Source organism: Rana temporaria, chromosome 2, assembly GCF_905171775.1.
Source record: "Rana temporaria chromosome 2, aRanTem1.1, whole genome shotgun sequence".
Lineage (NCBI taxonomy): Eukaryota > Metazoa > Chordata > Amphibia > Anura > Ranidae > Rana > Rana temporaria.
Genome location: NC_053490.1, coordinates 514,835,898 through 514,857,057, shown reverse-complemented (window position 1 = coordinate 514,857,057; position 21,160 = coordinate 514,835,898). Strand labels below are relative to the sequence as shown.

The following is a 21,160-nucleotide window of genomic DNA, read 5'->3' as shown; positions in this document are numbered from 1 at the left end:
GGGAGCAGACCTTCAGGCGGAAGCAGGTATGTCCGCAGACTTGTTAGGCATGCGGTATCAAATGCGCTGCTACCCCGCGGCGGGGATTTAAGCACCATGTAGACCTACCCCCACCGCACAGGGCGGGCGAAAAAACGCTCGGAGGTAGTCAAGGAGGGTCCTTGCACAGGGCAAGGTCCCTAGCCCTTCCCAGACTGTGGGAACAGCATGCGCTTACCACCCATGGCATCCTCAATGATGCCATTCAGGGAAGTCCCAAAAGGACCGTTCACCCTTAAAGGCCATCACCAAGGCCTCCTTAGAGGACTAGTCCGCAGACCAGCTCTTCAGCCACACAAGGCGGCGCAGAACCACTGCATAGACGGAAGCCCCGGATCGTATCCATGGCCGCCTCGCAGAGAAATTTCTGACCCTGAACCAATTATTCAGCCAGGTCCCTAGAGGACTCGGAAGCGTCCCCTCTTCCAGCTCCTGCAGCAGGAGATTCGCCCTTTCAGTCGGGGCCTGACCAGGGCCCCGGCCAGAGCCGGCCTCACCGCCGAACCCACCACCGTGAATAGGGAGCGGGCCACGGCCTCCACTCTCCTATCAGCGGGATCCTGAAATGCAGGAGCCCCTTCCACAGGCAACGTGGTGGCCTTGCTCAGTCTGGACACAGGGGGGTCCACTGGCGGAGGAGAGACCTACTTTTTTTTTTTCCCAAGTCCCTCTCATGGGGGTAACGGGTTGCAAAGTTTTTTGCGGTGCATCCCATTCCTTGTATAACATATTGTCCAAATAAGGAACACAAGGAAACACTTCAGCGGTGCGTGGCTGTCTGCGGAACCCCAAAAAGGTACTGACACGGTGGTGTCTCCGCCACATCATCAATTTGTAGAGTCTCACGCACCGCAGAAACAAGAGCTCCAACAAATTCTTGCCAGCAACTGACTCTGCAGCAGAGTCATCCTCACTATCCATGTGGGTTAAGCCCGCAGCCTCTGACATAACAGAACCAGAAAAACAGCGATTCTGTGTCAGAGACATCCCCAGATGCCTTTTACCCCCCATCCGGGCACTAGCTGCTTCAAACCTGGCAAGAAACCCAGGACAGCCAACATAACAGATGTGGCAGGGGAAGGGGTGTTAAGGGTTAACTCAGGCATAGCTGGAGAGGGAGACCTGGCTCAGGTTCCATAGTGTCAGCGTTGAGTCACCCACCCTGCAAGGCAGGACAAAAAAAAAACACTGGTCATCTCCATGCTGCTATTGCAGAGTATGGGGGCCCCTGGTACTCACTCCCCCACCCAGCTGCAGAGAGAGCTGAAAACCTGAGGTGTGCTCTGATGTGCTGGCTGTGATGTGTGTCTCCTCAGGGAAGAATCACAGCGTTTCACAGCACTAAAACTGTCACAAGAGACCAGAGGCTGTGCTGTGTCTGTCACCTCAGGGAAGAATCACAGCGTTTCACAGCACTAAAACTGTCACAAGAGACCAAGAGATTTCCAAGATGGCCGCCGTCTGAGGTAAAAATCACCTCATATAACACAGCAGCACCCCCCAGAGTAACAACACAGTCCCCCAACAACACACGGGCCACGGTGGTAATAAAGAAAAAGAGATTTTTAATACAGCTTACCTGTAAAATCTTTTTCTTGGAGTACATCACGGGACACAGAGCGGCATTCATTACTATATGGGTTATATGGAGTACCTTCAGGTGTAGACACTGGCAATCTCAAACAGGAAATGCCCCTCCCTATATAACCCCCTCCCATAGGAGGAGTACCTCAGTTTTGTAGCAAGCAGTATGCCTCCCAAAATGGTCCTCAAAAAAGAGGGGTGGGAGCTCTGTGTCCCGTGATGTACTCCAAGAAAAAGATTTTACAGGTAAGCTGTATTAAAAATCTCTTTTTCTTTATCGTACATCACGGGACACAGAGCGGCATTCATTACTATATGGGATGTCCCAAAGCAATGCTTACAATGAGGGGAGGGAGAACATCTCCAAGACAAAAGGATTTAATTTAGAGATATACTCAAATCATAATAAATCCAACTTAGTTGAGAAAAATAATCTTAAATTTTTAAATTTAACTCAAACAAGAGGAGCCCCCGGAATCCGAGGGTCTCAAACTGCAGCCTGCAGCACTGCCTGCTTGAAGGCAGTATCAGTATTCCTTCTTACGTCCAACTTGTAGAATTTTGTAAACGTGTGGACAGAAGACCAGGTTGCCGCCTTGCAAACTTGAGCCATAGAGATCTGGTGGTGTGCTGCCCAGGATGCGCCCATGGCTCTAGTAGAATGAGCCTTTAATGATACTGGAGGAGGCAACCCTTTCAAGCCGTAGGCCTGAGTGATTAATTGCTTAATCCACCTAGAAATGGTGGACTTTGCAGCTGCCTGCCCCTTCTTGGGCCCATCCGGTAGAATGAACAGCACATCTGTTTTCCGGATCTTCTTTGTAGCTTTAAGATAGGCCTTCATGGCCCTGACAATATCCAAGGTATGCAGCAACCCTTCCTTTCTGGAAGTAGGTTTAGGGAAGAAGGATGGTAATACCAAATCCTGGTTCAAATGAAAACTGGATATGACCTTCGGTAGGAAGGAAGGATGAGGGCGGAGAACGACCCTGTCCTTATAAAAAACAAGATATGGTTCCTTACAGGATAAGGCTGCCAGCTCCGAAACTCTTCTTGCGGAAACTATGGCAACCAAAAATACTAACTTCCTTGTCAGTAGAACCAAAGGAATATCAGCCAACGGCTCAAACGGTTGTTTCTGTAAACTTGACAGAACAACATTTAAATCCCACGGACAAAGCGGGGATTTAACTGGAAGTCTAATACGTAAGACCCCTTGAAGGAAGGTCTTAACCAGCGAGTGGGTGGCCAGCGGCCGCTGAAACCACACTGACAGAGCAGAAATCTGTCCTTTGATTGTGCTTAATGCCAATCCTTTATCCACTCCTAGCTGGAGAAAACGTAATACTCTATCGATGGTAAATTTGCGAGAAAGCCATCGCTTGGACTCACACCAGCCTACATAGGCCTTCCAGACCCTGTAATAAATCACCCTAGAGACCGGTTTCCTGGCTCTGATTAGGGTAGAGATTACTTTCTGAGACAGACCTCTACCCCTGAGAATCAGGGATTCAGCTTCCGGCCGTCAAATTTAGATGCCGTAAGGCAGGGTGGAGGATCGGACCTTGCGATAGCAGGTCTGGCCGTAGAGGAAGAGTCCACGGGTCTCCCACTACCATCCTTAAGATTAGTGAGTACCATGCCCTTCTGGGCCATGCTGGAGCTACCAGGATGACTGGTATGTGCTCCACCCGGATCCTGCGCAGCAGGCGGGGTAGTAACTGGAGCGGGGAAAACGCATAAAGAAGTTTGAACTGATGCCAAGGGCAAACCAACGCATCGGTTCCGCAGGCCATCGGATCCCTTGAGCGGGATATGAACCTGTCTAGTTTCTTGTTGAGTCTCGATGCCATGATATCCACGTCCGGCACTCCCCATCTTTGGCAGAGTGCTTGAAAGACTTGTGGATGCAGAGACCATTCCCCCGGCCATAGAGTCTGGCGGCTTAAGAAGTCCGCCTGAAAGTTGTCCACTCCTGGAATGAATATTGCCGATATGCAGGGCACATGAGCCTCTGCCTATAGGAGAATCAAGCTCACCTCTCTCTGAGCGGCTTGACTGCTGGTTCCCCCTTGGTGATTTATGTATGCCACGGCCGTGGCATTGTCTGATTGAATTCTCACCGGGAACCCCTGCAATTTTGACGTCCAAGCCCTGAGGGCTAGTCGAGCAGCTCTGAGCTCCAAGATGTTGATGGGCAACTGCTTCTCTGGCTTTGCCCAAGTACCTTGGCGAGTGCAACCATCCAAAATTGCTCCCCAGCCCGTCAGGCTGGCGTCTGTGGTCACTATCTTCCAAGCCACTGGGCTGAAAGACTTCCCCTTCAGTAGATTCTGAGGGTCTAACCACCAACACAGACTTTGTCGGACTCTTGATGAGAGCGGCAACGGGATATCCAAGGCCTGTGGCCTTCTGCTCCATGCTGACAGGATGGCTGCCTGTAGGATGCGAGTGTGGCTCTGGGCGTATGGTACCGCCTCGAATGTGGCCACCATCTTGCCTAGTAACCTCATACATAGGCGAATAGTCGGTTCTTTCTTGCTTAGAACCAGTAGGATTAATTCCTTGATGGCTTTTACCTTCCTCAGAGGTAGGAACACTCCTTGTTGTTCTGTGTCTAATCTCATGCCGAGATATTCCAACTGCCTTGTGGGCTGGAAAGCTGACTTTTCTCGATTTAGGACCCAGCCGAACCTCTCGAGGTATTGGACCGTGAGGGCCACTGCTCGCTCCAAGCCGGGAGACGAGTGGTCTATGACTAGGAGGTCGTCCAGGTATGCTAGGATCGTGACCCCTTGGATCCTTAGCTTGGCTAGGATCGGAGCTAGGACCTTCGTGAACACCCGGGGGGCCGTAGCCAACCCGAAGGGAAGCGCCACGAATTGGAAGTGACGCGAAGCCACCATGAAGCGTAGATATCTTTGATGTGGCTGATAAATTGGAACATGAAGGTAGGCATCCTTTATGTCTATGGACGCCATGAAGTCGTCCTTCTGGAGTGTGGCAGCTGCTGACCGCACGGATTCCATCCGAAATGAGCGGATCTTTAGATATGCATTTACCATCTTTAGGTCCAAAATTGGCCTGACATCTCCCTTGGATTTTGGGATGATGAATAGGTTGGAGTAGAAACCCAGCCCCTGTTTTTCCAGGACTGGTACCTCTACTATTACTTCCTGGGAAAGTAGATGATCTAATGCCGATCTTAATGCGGCTCCCTTTTCCGGATCGTTTGGAATCCTCGACTTCTGGAAATGAGGAGGAGGAAACCTTAGGAAATCTAATTTGTAGCCTGTGGCCACGGAAGACCGTACCCACTCGTCGGGAATGCTGGCTTCCCAAATCTCTGAAAAGAGTCGCAGCCTTCCCCCCACCTTCGTGGGTGGGGGCGCCCCTTCATAAGGTTGGCTTGGGGGCTGGTTTTGCTGGTTTGCGAAACCACTGCCTTTTGCCTCTAACAGCCTGTCCTTGTGATTTGCTGTTGAAGCCGAAGTTTGCTTTTGCAGGAGGCCGTCGATACTGCTTGGCATTAGAGGGCCCCTGCCCAGGGGAATACTGTCGTTTAAACGCAGGTCCCTGAACCTTCTTCTTAGTTGGCAAGAGAGTACTCTTGCCGTTTGAAATGGTCTGAATGTATTTATCTAGGTCTTCTCCGAAGAGTCGTCCTCCATGGAAGGGGAACCCTACCAGGAGCTTCTTGCATGGGGGCTCAGCCTCCCAGCTTTTTAACCATAAGAGTCTTCTCATATGGATAAGGGATAACGATAAACGTGACGCTTGCTGGATAGAATCCTTGATTGCGTCTACCGTAAAACATATGGCCTTAGGGACATCCGAAAATTTTTCTGCCTGCTGGGCCGGAATAAGTTTAAGCATCTGCTTAAATTGATCCGATAATGCTTGAGCGACCCCAATCGCAGCCACAGCTGGCTGTACTACTGCCCCTGCAGTAGTGAAGGAGTTCTTAAGTAGTGCTTCCAAGCGCTTATCAACTGGACCCTTGAACACCTGTATGTTTTCTACAGGGCATGTTAACGATCTGTTAACACATGAGATGGCTGCGTCCACTGCAGGAGTAGCCCATCTTTTGGAAAATATTTCTTCCATAGGATATAGGACAGAGAACCTTTTAGGTGGTAAGAAGATCTTATCTGGCTTGTTCCAATCTTGGAACAAAATTCCCTCTAATAGAGGATGGATCGGAAACACAGCATTGCTTTGAGGCGCCCTCAGTGAGCCCAAAGCTGAAACTGTCGATACCTGGAGATCTGGTACTGGCAAGTTGAACTGCCCCAGACTCCTCTGTATCCGGATCTTCGATCCCTGAACCTACTTGGTCCTTGTCCAAGAGGTCGTCCAATTCCCCTGAGGAAAGGACCTCCTCTTCTGAGGGTCCGCGCTCGGGCGACGGAGATCTATTCCGCTTACTGCCCCGCATAGCTGCGGCTACCCATGCTTTTCTGCATCTCTTTTAAAGAGGTGAGTAATACCTCCTCCGTGACCATCTTAGGGTTGGACTGACCCGCGTCAGCTCCAGCCCCAGATCCCGATGGCCCCAAGGCTCCCTGTGGGGAAAGCAGCGGCATAGCTTTGTCCGAGACCTCAGACTCTCTGGGGGAATCCCCACCTCTTGTACCCTCTGACCCGGATGCCATGGTACAATACCGAGGTACACCTGCTACCTATTGGTATTTGGAACTATAAAAGTTAATTGCCCAAACACCTGTTTGGGGGATAAAAAATGCTTCCTCTCCCCTAGATGACTTTTTTTTTTTTTTTTTCAAATCCAGGAAAGAAAAAACATTCTGTCCCCCTGAGTAGTATTGCAAAGTAAAAATAATAAAATGGAAAGAAACAGCCTATTTCTAGGCTTGAAAAACAGTCCTCTGAAGACTGCAATATCCTTTCTGGCCACTGTGTGTCCTCGGCGCCCCCGTGCTGCCGCTCTGGTCTTTCTCCTCAGTTCCAAAGTATTGAATGGAACAAACAAGGAAGGGCCGCCCCTTCCTTTAAGCCACTGACCCGCCCTTCCCCCCCAGCAATCTCAAACAGGAAATGCCCCTCCCGACGGGGGGGGGGGGGTTTGGGAGGAAGGGACCTCTCTGTTCCAGCAAACTGCAGCCTGCAGCCTGGAACCATGAGGAGGTCAGCGTTTTGCCTGCTTTGCAGGCCTTGAGGAGGAAGACTGAATGGAGCATCGCCTGGAGGCTTGCAGGTAAGCACAGCTCTCTGACACACACATATATTTTTATATAACACAGGCCCCACTCAATGCTTTTCCAACACTACAAGGGAGGTCACATCTTATGGGGAATAATACATAGAGAGCCATCCTATCTTTATGATATGTGACTAGTTTGCCAGATGCAGTGCATAACTTTAGGCATGTCCCCTGTGACCCCCCAGAAAAAACCTGCTAAGAACCAAGTTCCGCAAGTTTTCCCCTCACTTACCTGCTCCATGCCGCAGGACTTTGCCAAGCAAGAGGCCCAATCTTCCCCCATCTCCGTGGGGATGTCTAGACCTTCAGGCCCTGGGTTCCTATGAAGGATCCACTGTCCTGGGCCCATATAGCACCCTGGCAACAGAAAACATTAGGCACCCAAAGGTTTCTAAGTTCTGGGCCCAGGGTCCAGCTCTCTAAAAAGAAAAGCATTATGGGCTATACCCCAAGGGTTTGGGGTCCGGTTACTGACCACTTTAGCGCTGAGGCTTTTTTGGACAGAACCGGTAGCTCACCTAATCCCAAGGATGCGGAGGCAAGCTAAACCATGACTAACACCTAAGACACTGGCGTAAAAACTGAGGTACTCCTCCTATGGGAGGGGGTTATATAGGGAGGGGCATTTCCTGTTTGAGATTGCCAGTGTCTACACCTGAAGGTACTCCATATAACCCATATAGTAATGAATGCCGCTCTGTGTCCCGTGATGTACGATAAAGAAAACCCAAGAGGCCCCCCTTCACACCCACTACCCAGTCAGGGGAAGGAGGGAGAGGAAGGGGAGAGAGGAAAGCAGGCCGGACCCTCGGTCGACCTCCCCTGGGAACATTCCAGCCAGACCACTTACCTGAGTAAGAGGCCACTACTTACCCGTCCTGCGACTACCCGGCTGGAGGTATCCCAGACAGAACCAACGTCCGTAAACGGCATGGCTGTCGGCCAGACACACTGTGACACAGCCATAGAGACCGGTCATATGTGTGCCTTAGAACCGAAGTTCCCCGGCCGCCCCTGGAGCAATGGGGCCTGTCGTGGACGTCCCAAAGCTGAGCTAAGGGCCGGCACACGCTCGATGGTCGAACATGGGGGGACTACAAGGGTCGAGGACCCAACCTGTCACCCAGTCGGCTGTTGATAGAAGAATCACAGAATACAAAAATGCAGGAACAAAATAATAAAAGCGAGAAAAATCGCAAGAAAAAAACTCCAGAGTACAGGGACTCCAGAAGCGCCTGACTCCTCTCCTGTCGTTAGGCAGAAAAAGACTGAGGCTCCTAGAGCAGGGTGTGGGTTATGCCTGGGAGGAGCGGCACGAAGGAAAGGTTTTAACACTTTAAGTGCTGTTAAATTCTGCCTAAACTCTCCTGGTAGGAAGAAGCATAACCCTAATGTCAAAGAAGGCTGTGTCCGTCTATGAACGGAAGAGAAACACTTTTTACAAAAGTTCGCCAACAATCATAAATTTGATAATTTCAAGCAAACTCATGCATAAGGAATGATCATTTGATACAATTGGTTAGATTTAAAGTAGAACTAAAGGGAGTTGTAGAAGAAGGAAGAGATAGCCTGGCCGCTGGTGTGCCGTCTGTGGGGGGGCAGGCAGACATTCTCCGTCCCCGTCGCTCGGGCCGCCACCACACACACACCCCTCACCTCCCCGGCTCAACCTATGGCCCGCCAGACCACCTGGCAGCCCTGCACTTAGCCCAAGAATGTCATGGCTGCAGCGGTGGCTTTCCACCCTCCGTGTCCTGGCGAATGGGGTGTCAGAACCACTTCCTGATTGGCTGGGAGGAGAATCAGGAAGATATTAGCTAATAATAATTTGCTAATGTCACACAGGGTGGGCTCAGGGTGCAGGTGCAACCAGCTCTAATCCCATGCTTAAAATTTTTTTTTTTTTGTATTCCAAATTGGAATACATGCGTCCAATGCCCTAAATGGATATTAGGGGCCGGGCGCATGGATTACGAGGGCCGCTCCCCTAATGAGCATCCGCCACTGCTCGCACGACCCATGTGGTTAGCAGATAAAAGCAGGCCCGGCTCAATTCATCCAAGCCATGCTCCCAACATGTTTTGCCCAGCCCCCCGATGCTCCCTCACTGGTGCCGAAATTGCAATGTTTTGCACATCTTGTTTAGCAATCTTCATAGCAAGAGATATAAAGCCCATCTCCAGTGTGTGAGTGGGGAATTTGGAATTTTGGTTTACCAGTAAAATACTTTTCTTGGAGTACAACACAGGGCATCTTCATATCATTACATTAAGGTTTATTGTGCAAATTCACACAAATTTTCAGCCTCTCTGCACCAAGGACCAGGTGCCAAGAGGCCGCATATTTGCATGTGGCTGGTGCCAAGGGGTTAATATCAAGTTCATGCAAGATAAAATGGGTCATGTGTGCATGCATCTCACCTGTAAAAACGGTTGACAAGTCTCATACGTATAGTGCTGAGGTCTGTAGGGTACGACACCACCATGCAATATTGCGGATAGACATTTAAATCCACAGGTGCAGCAAAAAATGTAGCGATATCTGTCAAAAAATTAACCATTTGAGCAAATAAGGCTATTAAAAGGTAATATCTAAAAATGATAATATAACAAATCGAGGGAATTAGGCATTTAGCTTTACATTCACCGAATTACTAACCCATACTAAAAAGTTGATCGATGCCACAAATAATTCTTTCACACTGTGTGTGTTGGTCACTTTCCCCCCATTCTCCCTCCTGGGGGCGATAGAGCATAGCATCCATCTCTTCAATTGTTATTGAGACACTGGCTCCTGGCTCTTCTGGTGTAATCACTAAAAATATATAAAAATAATGAAATGCACTATATATCAAACGTAAACGGACGAGCAAATCCATAAATTCCCTCATGCACGGTTATGGTAACTGTGTAGACAAGAGTCTCTGGCAACTGCAGGTTTAAGTTATCAACTTACATTAACCAGGGATTTAGATTACACTTCATGCACCCAAAAAACAGTAAGTCCTAAAGATGAACTGTATTCAGCAGTAAAAAATACTATGCAGCTACCCCTTGGTTCAGGCACTTCCTGTTAAAGAGTAACATTGCTCTGGCGAGTCTCCCAACTGTTTTTTGCACAGTCACACAAGTTTCCAGTGGAGACTACAAATTTCAATAACTGAAAACACACCAAGTACAATTTTTTTTTAACTAAAAAGTTGGCAGTTTATGATGAAAGGTCATGTCATTAGGTAAGGTTTACAGATAGTTTACTTTTTAATCCTGTACTTAAATATATGGCATTTACAGGTCAGTCAAAATTCCTCCTATGTTAATCATACAGTATTCTTAGACCCTGTAATGTCTCCAAGTAATGAATGAGAGGGGTAGGCAACAACTAGGCAAAACCAAAGTGTGCCAACAGGTCCCACCACAACAAGGGTCAACAGACCCAACTTCAGAGTGCATCTACAAGAACCCTGCAACTCAAAGATGCATCTGCAGAAGACTACTGGTAGAGTTTTTAACAGAAAACCAGATGGACTGCTACAGAGGCCTGGTGCCAGAACACCCAGGAAACGCACACTGGCCTGTTGGAGTTGGCCCACAAAAGCACAGGAAAATTTGACCTTGAGAGTGTAAGCTGTAACAATTAGATAACTTATCCATAGAGAGATGATGGAATTTTTTTTTTTAATGTTCATTTCGGTTTTTGGCCATGAGCATCCAGAATTTTTCTTTTTGGTGCACCACAAGTCTGAGGTTGCAAAATCTTCCACAGCCTCATCTAACACTGTCCCTGGGTCCTCTGTGTCCACTTCTTTAAGGTAGGGCATATTGTGATCAGACTCATGTAAAGACAGAGGAGCTGGAGATTAAACCGTATATTTAGGAAATTCAAAGATAGAATTAGTTAAGCCAAGAGGTTCCTTTGTAAGGGAGAAGAGGCCCATCACCTTAGGACACCAACAAAAAACTGACTCATGGAGTGGGGTAGGGTTACAGAGGAGGCACCCATGGGGCGTGTCCTCAAAAGTTTTGCCAGTGTTTCGTCAGCTGAAGGTACAAGCCTATAACCAAGGATCTATGAAGCAGTGCCCTGGTGCTCCATTTTTTGGGGGGCACTTACCCCATTCAGGTCTTTGGCGGCTTTCCTGGCTTCTCCTCCAGGCCAATACGGTCTTAGGACCAGCTTCCTGTCCTGATTGGCCGGGAGGAGAAGCAGGAAGACAATAGTGAATGTTGATTCGCCAATGTCACAAGTGGACGGGCTGGATGCACATTGGTCTGCTCCCTGAGCCTCCGGCTCTAATCCTGTGCTTAAAAATGGAGATAAGGGGCTGGCGCGTAGAGATTATGGGGGGTGGCGCGCCTACTGGACTGGCTGCTTCTGCTATGAAGCCTGTGACCAGTACTGTAAGATTAAGAAGCATTTTTTTTACATTTTACTGGAAAGTTTCATGTGACAGAAGAGTAACATTTGAAAGACATACTATTATCAGGAATGATGTCCATATCCCAAGGGCTCAGCCTCTCAATTTCTGTATTATCCCACCTATTAAGAAGAAATGCATGTAAAACATATATTTGATTAACATTTTAATAAATCATAACGAAAGGACACAGGAGAAAGACAAACTTACTTAACAGTATAACATTGGAAAAGGCTATCTGGATATTCGGGCCGGCACGGCTCTTGACTCAAAACTGTTCCAAACCACCAAGCATCGTCTATTATAGAACGGAACTTGTCACCTAAAGAAGAAGAAGAAGAAGAAAAAAAAAGAAACAGAAGAAGTAAAATTGGGAAAGTCCACCCATCATCATTTTCATACAATGGCTTCCAAACTTCCATTAAAGAATAAGAGTTTCAGGACCTTACTGGATCCCTTTCTCAAGATTCAAGTGAACATGCCACTTGCATCTTAAAAGGGGGGGGGGTGTATGGTGGTTTGGAACATACACTGATCAGCCAGCCATAACATTATGACCACTGACAAAGTGAATAACCTTAATTAAATTGTGACAAAGACATCGGAAAGCGGGTGGGATATATTGGACATGTTGTCCCTGAAGTTGATCTCTTTACAGCAGAATAAAGTGTGGGGAAGCGCAAGGACCTCAGCAGCTCTAAAAGGGTCAAATTGCAATAGCTAGACCACTGGGTCACAGCAACTCCAAAATGCAGCTCTTGTGATAACTTCCCAGTCTGCAGTGGTCCGGACCTATCAAAGTGGTCCAAAGAAGGAAAATCAGTGACATGGTCATGGGTGACCAAGGCTCATTGATGCACATGCAGAGCAAAGGCTGGCCCATGTAGTCTAATCCAATAGAGGAGCTACTGTAGTTTAAAGTGCTAAAAAAGGTGTTGCTGAATCCGATCTGAAAGATTTGAAAACTGCAGTTTGTTGCCCAAGAGTCTGCGTAGTGGCAGACCAGTCAGGGTTCCCATGCTGACCCCGTGTCCAGACACAAAAGTGCCTACATTGGGCACAAGAGCATCAGAACTGGAGCAAAGAAGAAGGTGGACAAGTCTGATGAATCACGTTTTTTTTTTTTTTAACATCATATGGATGGCCAGGTGTGCTTACCTGGGGAAGAGATGGCAACAGGATACACTATGGGAAGACAGTGATCTGCTGCTGATGGCTTGGTGCCAGTTACTACAGCATACCCTCAGAGGTCTAGTGGAGTCCATGCCTCTATAGGTCAGGGCTGTTTTGGTGGCAAAAGGGAACCTACTCAATTCTAGGTGGGTGGTCATAATGTTTTGGCTGATCAGTGTATTTACAGTGCCTTGCAAAAGTATTCGGCCCCCTTGAACTTTGCAACCTTTTGCCACATTTCAGGCTTCAAACAAAGATATAAAACTGTAATTTTTTTTGAAGAATCAACAAGTGGGACACAATCATGAAGTGGAACGAAATGTATTGGATATTTCAAACTTTAACAAATAAACTGAAAAATTGGGCGTGCAAAATTATTCAGCCCCCTTAAGTTAATACTTTGTAGCGCCACCTTTTGCTGCGATTACAGCTGTAAGTCGCTTTGGGTATGTCTATCAGTTTTGCACATCGAGAGACTGAAATTTTTGCCCATTCCTCCTTGCAAAACCGCTCGAGCTCAGTGAGGTTGGATGGAGAGTGTTTGTGAACAGCAGTTTTCAGTTCTTTCCACAGATTCTCGATCGGATTCAGGTCTGGACTTTGACTTGGCCATTCTAACACCTGGATATGTTTATTTGTGAACCATTCCATTGTAGATTTTGCTTTATGTTTTGGATCATTGTCTTGTTGGAAGACAAATCTCCGTCCCAGTCTCAGGTCTTTTGCAGACTCCATCAGGTTTTCTTCCAGAATGGACCTGTATTTGGCTCCATCCATCTTCCCATCAATTTTAACCATCTTCCCTGTCCCTGCTGAAGAAAAGCAGGCCCAAACCATGATGCTGCCACCACCATGTTTCACAGTGGGGATGGTGTGTTCAGGGTGATGAGCTGTGTTGCTTTTACGCCAAACATAACGTTTTGCATTGTTGCCAAAAAGTTCGATTTTGGTTTCATCTGACCAGAGCACCTTCTTCCACATGTTTGGTGTGTCTCCCAGGTGGCTTGTGGCAAACTTTAAACGACACTTTTCATAGATATCTTTAAGAAATGTCTTTCTTCTTGCCACTCTTCCATAAAGGCCAGATTTGTGCAGTATACAGGGACTGATTGTTGTCCTATGGACAGAGTCTCCCACCTCAGCTGTAGATCTCTGCAGTTCATCCAGAGTGATCATGGGCCTCTTGGCTGCATCTCTGATCAGTCTTCTCCTTATATGAGCTGAAAGTTTAGAGGGACGGCCAGGTCTTCGTAGATTTGCAGTGGTCTGATACTCCTTCCATTTCAATATTATCGCTTGCACAGTGCTCCTTGGGATGTTTAAAGCTTGGGAAATCTTTTTGTATCCAAATCCAGCTTTAAACTTCTCCACAACAGTATCTCGGACCTGCCTGGTGTGTTCCTTGTTCTTCATGATGCTCTCTGCGCTTTAAACGGACCTCTGAGACTATCACAGTGCAGGTGCATTTATATGGAGATTTGATTACACACAGGTGGATTCTATTTATCATCATTAGTCATTTAGGTCAACATCGGATCATTCAGAGATCCTCACTGAACTTCTGGAGAGAGTTTGCTGCACTGAAAGTAAAGGGGCTGAATAATTTTGCACGCCCAATTTTTCAGTTTATTTGTTAAAAAAGTTTGAAATATCCAATAAATTTCGTTTCACTTCATGATTGTGTCCCACTTGTTGTTGATTCTTCAAAAAAAATTACAGTTTTATATCTTTATGTTTGAAGCCTAAAATGTGGCAAAAGGTCGCAAAGTTTAAGGGGGCCGAATACTTTCGCAAGGCACTGTATATAATCTGGACTAAAACAATACTGTTTTTTTAGAGTATATATTTTTCCCATCTCAATAGTACCGGTCCATGTAGCTCATGAGCTACGAGTAAGCATCACATGATGTATAACATCTCATCCACCTATTTCCTGTTGTTGACTTCATTTTGACTGCATCGCTTTGGTTGTTTTTTGGATTTTATTTATACAATAAAAACATTGTTTTAAGGAGTGCGGCATTCCAGGATTTTCTTCTCTCCAATGCACCTGTACATAGCCAGCACCTTTATGGTTTAGTGGGACGGAAGCAAAGCCAAGGGATCAGCAGTTTTTAGAGCGGTATCATTTCTCACCTCATAGCTCACAGGTAATGCATTATTGTGAACCAAGAGCTACTGACTGATGCTACAATTTTATAATTCACTGTTAATGCACTTTTTCAATGTTTCTATCAACCACAAAAATGTGGTGAGGAGATTTCTTGCCTGATCCTCTGTCCTGCTGTGAAAAGGGGCAGATGGAAACAATGGAAACCAGAAATAATCCATAGATCATGCAAGGAATCAAATCACTGTGCAGGTAATCAGTCATATGGACTGGGTCTCTCACCATATTCATAATAACTGGGGGGTGCATACACAGATGTCACCAAGCGTAAACATTTGCATTGCATGCATATGCTGTGACTCCATCTGCAAGATTACGGAAGTGGGGATACAGAAAAACCCCAAGATTGTTTTTTAACCAAGCCATCCTTAACCTCTTCTGGCCCACCCCAAGCAGATATACTGCGGCAGGGCAGCCCTCCTGCACGAAATTACGTACCTGTACCCGATTTCGTGCACTGGGCCTGGGGGGCGCGCAGGAGCCAATCAGCGGGTACGGCGGATCAGCCGATCTTTCTCAGGAAAGGCAGGCCGTCCTTTGAGAGGGGAAGATGGAGATCTTGTGGTTCTGGCTAAGCAGAAACCCAGACCTCGATCTTCCCCTTGTCAAAGCACCCCCCCCAGTTAGAAATCACTCCCTAGGAGCACATTTAACCCTTTGATCACCCCATTAACCCCTGCCAGTGTCATTAGTACAGTGACCATGCATTTTTTTTTTAGCACCGATCACTGTTATTAGTGTCGCTGGTCCCCAAAAAGTGTCCGTTAGGTGTCTGATTTGTCCGCCGCAAAGTTGCAGTCCTGCTAAAACTCCCCGATCGCCGCCATTACTAGAAAAAAATATCCCATAGTTTGTAGAAGCTATAACGTTTGCGCAAACCAATATACGCTTATTGGGATTTATTTACCAAAAATATGTAGCAGAATACATATTGGCCTAAATTGATAAAGAAATTTGATTTAAAAAAAATAAAATTGTCTGTCTTTTTTTGTTCATAGTGCAAAAAATAAAAACAGCAGAGGTGATCAAATACACCGAAAGAAAACCATTTGTGGGACATTTTATTTGGGTACAGTGTCGCAAGACCGTGCAATTGTCAGTAACAGTGCCAAATTTGCAAAAAAAATTACCTGGTTATGAAGGGGGGTAAACCTTCCGGGGCTGAAGTGGTAAATAAAGATTACAAAAAAAAAAACCTCTACAAATTCCAAAACCCAAAAATGTGACTAAACTTTGCTTTAAAGGGGTTGTAAAGCTTTGCGTTTTTTGACCTTAATGCATCCTATGCAACAAGGTGAAAAAACACCTTGCAGTCACCGGCCCCAATGAGCCCCCGTTTTAGTTACCCGAGACCCGAATCTCCTTTAGCGCGAACCCGCGTTTGCTTTCACTGAGCTCTAGTCAGCTCTTCATTGGATGATTGATAGCAGTGCAGCCATTGGCTCCCGCTGCTGTCAATCAAATCAATGACCCAGCGCGTCGGGGGCGGGGCTGAGTGTATGACTCAGAAGTGCGCCTGTAAAGTAACCCCCCCCCCTAGGGAGAGAGCTTCCCAGAGGGGGTTATCTAATGCAGGTAGGAGCTCCCGTGGGACCCCAGAATAGGTGGATCTTTGCATAAAAAAAAAAGAAAGTAAAAAGGAAACCTTTAGTGTCACTTTAAACAAAGTAAACCTATAGGCTCTGAAAATAGCTGCTAGTTACCATCACCCACAGGGTGAGGGGGGGGGGGGGGTTTTGGGAACAAAAAACAAACCTTACCAAAAACGGCAATAGATGGGGAGAAAAGAAAACCCACACAAAATGGCGATATGATGTTCTTTTTACAATTTTATAAAAAATTGCGTTCTTGATTTCAGATGGTCCTTTCCCCGCTTTATACCCAAGGAATGCAATTGCTTGCTGGTTAATTAAGCAGCAATGCATAATACAAGTTGGCTTGGAACACCATTAAACAAACAGTAATAATACTTATAGCTGACATATGAATGTCCCTATTAAAACAACCATGATAATACAGCTAGCTGCTTGATTCAGTTATCGAACCAGACAAAAAAACTTACCAGCCTGCCAGTTTGTACTCCGAGCGTGATCATAGAACTGTCTTAGTACAAGGAAGTCAATTACATCTGGCATGTCATGATATCTACAGACAAAAAAAATACATGATCAACACTTAATGTTCAGTAGACAGCCCCCAACGCTTCAGCTGACCTGGAAATATGGCTAATCTGCAGGAGGGGGGGGGGAGCTACATTTTAATCAAACAGTGTGCGAAATATGCAACATTTTATGCTAAAATGTTTTTGCATCATCAGAGCATGTACCAGGTAAATTTAGGCAAAAGCAGCAAAATATATATATATATATATATATATATATATATATATATACACACACACACACACAAATTAAAAATATACATAAGTAAAAGAAAAGGAGCTCAGCCTTTTTAAAATGAACAATGTTGTAATTTTTCAATAAAATCCAAGTGCATGACTAAACATTTATGAAGCTCACTAGCACTGGGTGTACACCCCACAATTGCCAATGACCCAACCGATTCAGGCATTTGTATGGTGAAACCAGTCACAGTGGTGTAGGGATACGCATGCGTCACAACTTTTCACAAAGGTATAATATATCTGCTACCAAGGAATCAATCGAGAAGCTGAGATGGACACGGTCACAGCCTACAAATCAATAATTATCTACTATTAGGGCTTCCATCACCTTATAAACTTGAGAAAATAAAAAGTGTTTATTAACTGGTATAATTAGTGATTAGGTTATAAATAATCAAATCAAAGCAAAAAGGAAAACATACTTGAGAGAGAAGAATTGTCCCATGAGATTTCCACTAACATGGTCAATCAGGGCAAGTTTAAGACAGCACAAAGTGGGAGGTCCAATGTCATATCGGATCCCAACAATTTTCACCAACTCCTGGTCCTGGTCAAAAACATAAACACGTAAAGAACTCAAGACCGAGAAGAGAATGTCTACACAAAGACGTCTAGGTACAACATTCTTCTGGCACCCCTTGAATCAGACTACAGAAATGGAGAACTTACCCTAAGTTCACATTTTTTCCATGGCTCTTTCATTAAGTTTAAGATACTGAGGTTCCTTCTCCTGACTGCATTAATATACGCTTCGTGCCCTTGTCGGAAGTAAACTACCTGTTAACATATCAAAACAAAACACAGCCATAGGTTAACAAAATTGACTGCAAATGTTATAGTGAACCTGTATTTAACCACTTCCATACCGGGCCTATACTGGCACTACTCTCCTACATGTAAAAAGAGTCATTTCTTTTGCTAGAAAATTACTCGGAACCCCCAAACATTATATTGTTTTTTTTTTAGCAGACACCCTAGGGAATAAAATGGCGGTTGCTGCAACTTTTTATGTCGCACAGTATTTGCACAACAATTTTTCAAACGCGTTTAAGGGGGGGGGGGGGGGGGGGGGGCTGTTTCATGAATTAAAAAAGAACAGTAAAGTTAGCCCATAATATGGTATTATGTGAAAGATGATGTTACGTCAAATAAATGGATACCCAACATGTCACGCTTTAAAAGAGTGGAATGGCGCCAAACTTTGGTAGTTAACCACTTGCCACCTGCCCTATTGAAAAATGACGGTGGCAAAGTGGTTTCAGTATCCTGAGTGGACGTCCTCAGGATATTGGGGCGCGCATCGCGGCGATCCTTGTTTCGGGGGTGTCAGTCCGACACCCCGCAACACCGATCTAGGTAAAGACTCTTTACCACGTGATCAGCCTTGATCGGCTTTTACTCACTCGCGTCTGTCAGACACGAGTAGAGGCTGCTCCTCTGACAGGGGGGGTTTGTGCTGATCGATTATCAGCACAGCCCCCCCGAGGATGCCCACACTAGACCAACAGGGATGCCACCAAACCACCAGGGATGCCCACCACCAGGTATGCCACCCTAGACCACCAGAGATGCCATCAGTGCCCACAATGGATGCCAGTGTCCACAATGGGCATCACTGATTAGCAGGCATCGTTTGGCACTGATTGGCATCCATCAGTACTAAATATTACAGTACATCTGTGCCGCCCCATCTGTGCCCATCCGTGCCGCCCCATCTGTGCCCATCCGTGCCGCCCCCATCTGTGCCCAACCGTGAAGGATAAAACATACTTATTTACAAAGTTTTGTAACGGAAACAAAAAAAAAAAAAGCATTTGTTTTTCAAGATTTTCGTTTTTTTTTTTTTTTTGCTGAAAATAAAAATCCCAGAGGTGATCAAATACCACCTTTTGGTGGTATTTGATCACCTCTGGGATTTTTATTTTCAGCAAAAAAAAAAAAAAGCTTTATTTGTGGGAACAAAATGATAAAAATCTAGTTTGGGTACAGTGTAGCATGACCGCGTAATTGTTATTCAAAGTGCAACCAACAGCGCTGAAAATGGGTCTGGGCAGGAAGGTGTACAAGTGCCCTGGATTGAGTGGTTAAAAATCTCCATAGGCGACGATGATTATTTTGTTTTACAGGTTACATGTTTAGAGTTACAGAGGAGGTCTAGTGCTAGAATTGTTGCTCTAACTCGCGCGATGTGTGGTTTGAACGGCGTTTACATATTTGGGTGGGACTTTAGTGTGTGTTCGCTTCTGTGCGCGAGCACACAGGGAAGGGGAGCTTTAAAAAAAAAAAAATGTATTTTACTGTAATTGTTTTATTTTTACACTTTCTCTAAGTTTTTTGGATCACTTTTATTCCTATTACAAGGAATGTAAACAGGAATGGTGTGTGGCAGGTCCACTTTATGGAGAGATGTGGGGTCTACAAGACCCCACATCTCTCTAGGCTGGAAAGCATCAGATCAAAAAAAAAATTTCCAGATCTGATGCTTTCCATTGAGATCGCCGCTTTGATGGCATCGAGATCATGGACGCGAGATCATAACGTCGCGCCCCGACCTCCGACGGTCATAGAGATGACTCAATGCTCTTTATCCGGAAGCAGCCAATTCTTTATCCGGCAGCAGCCAATTCTTTTTTCGGGTCCCCGATGGCAGCTGCAGGCATCACTCAGATTGATCCATAAAGCTGGCCAAAGATGAGCCAGTTTTTTTCCCCTGTTCAGCCAGTGGGTTGAATTTTTACTCCCCAAATTCCCCCATCCACACAGTAGAGGTGGATGGGGGAATATCCTTGTTGTGCAACTGTATTCTGAAAGCAGAAAGGCTTCCCCATCATCTGAACATACCAAGTTTAAGCTTGCAGCGCTGATCGAGAGGATTTTTTTTTTTAGCAGAGCAATTTTACAGAAGTCAAATCGATAGATCAACTTCGGTACATGACAGTGCCCATACATGGATTCAAATTCAGCTGCTCTCTTCTGAAACAGCTGAATTTTGATCCATCTATGAGCAGTTTAATGCTGGATACACTCTCTACAATTTTCTTTCGATTTTCAAAAAACATAAAATATGAGGTCACACCTAAACTAGATCTAAGGGAAATTAAACAAAAGTTGTATTATAGTGTGTATCCAGCTTAAGACTGCAACACAGCTCTGCTTACCTAGCATGTTTTTGGCAATATTCGGAGAGGGTGGAGGTGTAGCAGTTTGCAAAGATTAGTTACCCGAGGAGATCACAACAGAAATATAGATGGATATCCTAACCAACTCAACTAAATTTACCCCTTAAAGTTGTCAGCTTGCCAGGGTCTGGCTGCCTTTACAGGAAAAAAAAAAAAAAGATGGCTCAGTCCAACTAAAAAAAAATGTTGGATTTTCCACTTATCTAATGTCTGCTAATGCATAAAAGGCAAGTCTAATAAGACTGTAGGGTGCTATACATGCCATCAGTTCTGTCAGAGACACCACCAGTGTGGCGCTAAAGTAAATTGAAATACCCAACTGGAAAAATGTGCAATGGCAAAAATGTAATCTATAAATATCTTGGTATACATGCACGCTACTAGGGCCGAAACAACTAATCGATTAATCGACAACTAATCGATTATGAAATTAATCGATTACAATTTTCATAATCGATTAATCGGCCAGTAACATAATGGGGTTAAAAATAAAAAAAAATTTGCCCTTTATAGTACAAAAAAGCAAATCGCTACTGTAAATATTACTTTCACTGTCCCACAGTAAAAAAAAAATGAACCCCCTTACAGTAGCGATTATTTTCTGTTTTTGTACTTATTTTTGTTTTTTTAACCCCATTATGTTGTTACTAAACATCTCAGGCCTGGGGTCACACCTGTTTTTTGGTGCTTTTTGCAGAAACACACTCCAGTTCAGTTACATGTTTTCCTATGGGACACGTTCACATCCATGATTTTATTTTCAGCTGCTGCGTATTTGGAAATGGCAAGGACTTAACGCAAAACGGTGCTATTTTTTATTTATTTTTTGGTTCAATATACTTCAATGGAGAAGCTGCAGAAAAGCATGTAATGTGTTTTTGCGGCAATTTGTGTTTTGGAATCTGCCCAACAACAAATTCGCCCAAAAAAATGTTATTCTTTTTTATTTTTTAAGTCTAATATCCGATTAATCGAA

At 45.4% G+C, this 21,160-nt stretch overlaps 1 protein-coding gene across 6 annotated transcripts in view; it reads right to left on the bottom strand.

The window, feature by feature from the left end:
* Positions 1-21,160, bottom strand: part of LOC120927972 (bromodomain and WD repeat-containing protein 1-like) — a 209,478-nt gene that overhangs the window by 88,605 nt on the left and 99,713 nt on the right. For all 6 annotated transcript variants that reach the window (XM_040339002.1, XM_040339004.1, XM_040339001.1 and 3 more), the window contains exons 25-31: positions 17,675-17,782; positions 17,428-17,552; positions 16,664-16,746; positions 11,469-11,580; positions 11,319-11,380; positions 9,503-9,658; positions 9,265-9,385 (exon numbers count right to left, since the gene is read on the bottom strand). In XM_040339002.1, coding sequence (XP_040194936.1) covers positions 9,265-9,385; positions 9,503-9,658; positions 11,319-11,380; positions 11,469-11,580; positions 16,664-16,746; positions 17,428-17,552; positions 17,675-17,782 — 767 coding nt within the window. The remainder of the gene's footprint in view (positions 1-9,264; positions 9,386-9,502; positions 9,659-11,318; positions 11,381-11,468; positions 11,581-16,663; positions 16,747-17,427; positions 17,553-17,674; positions 17,783-21,160) is intronic.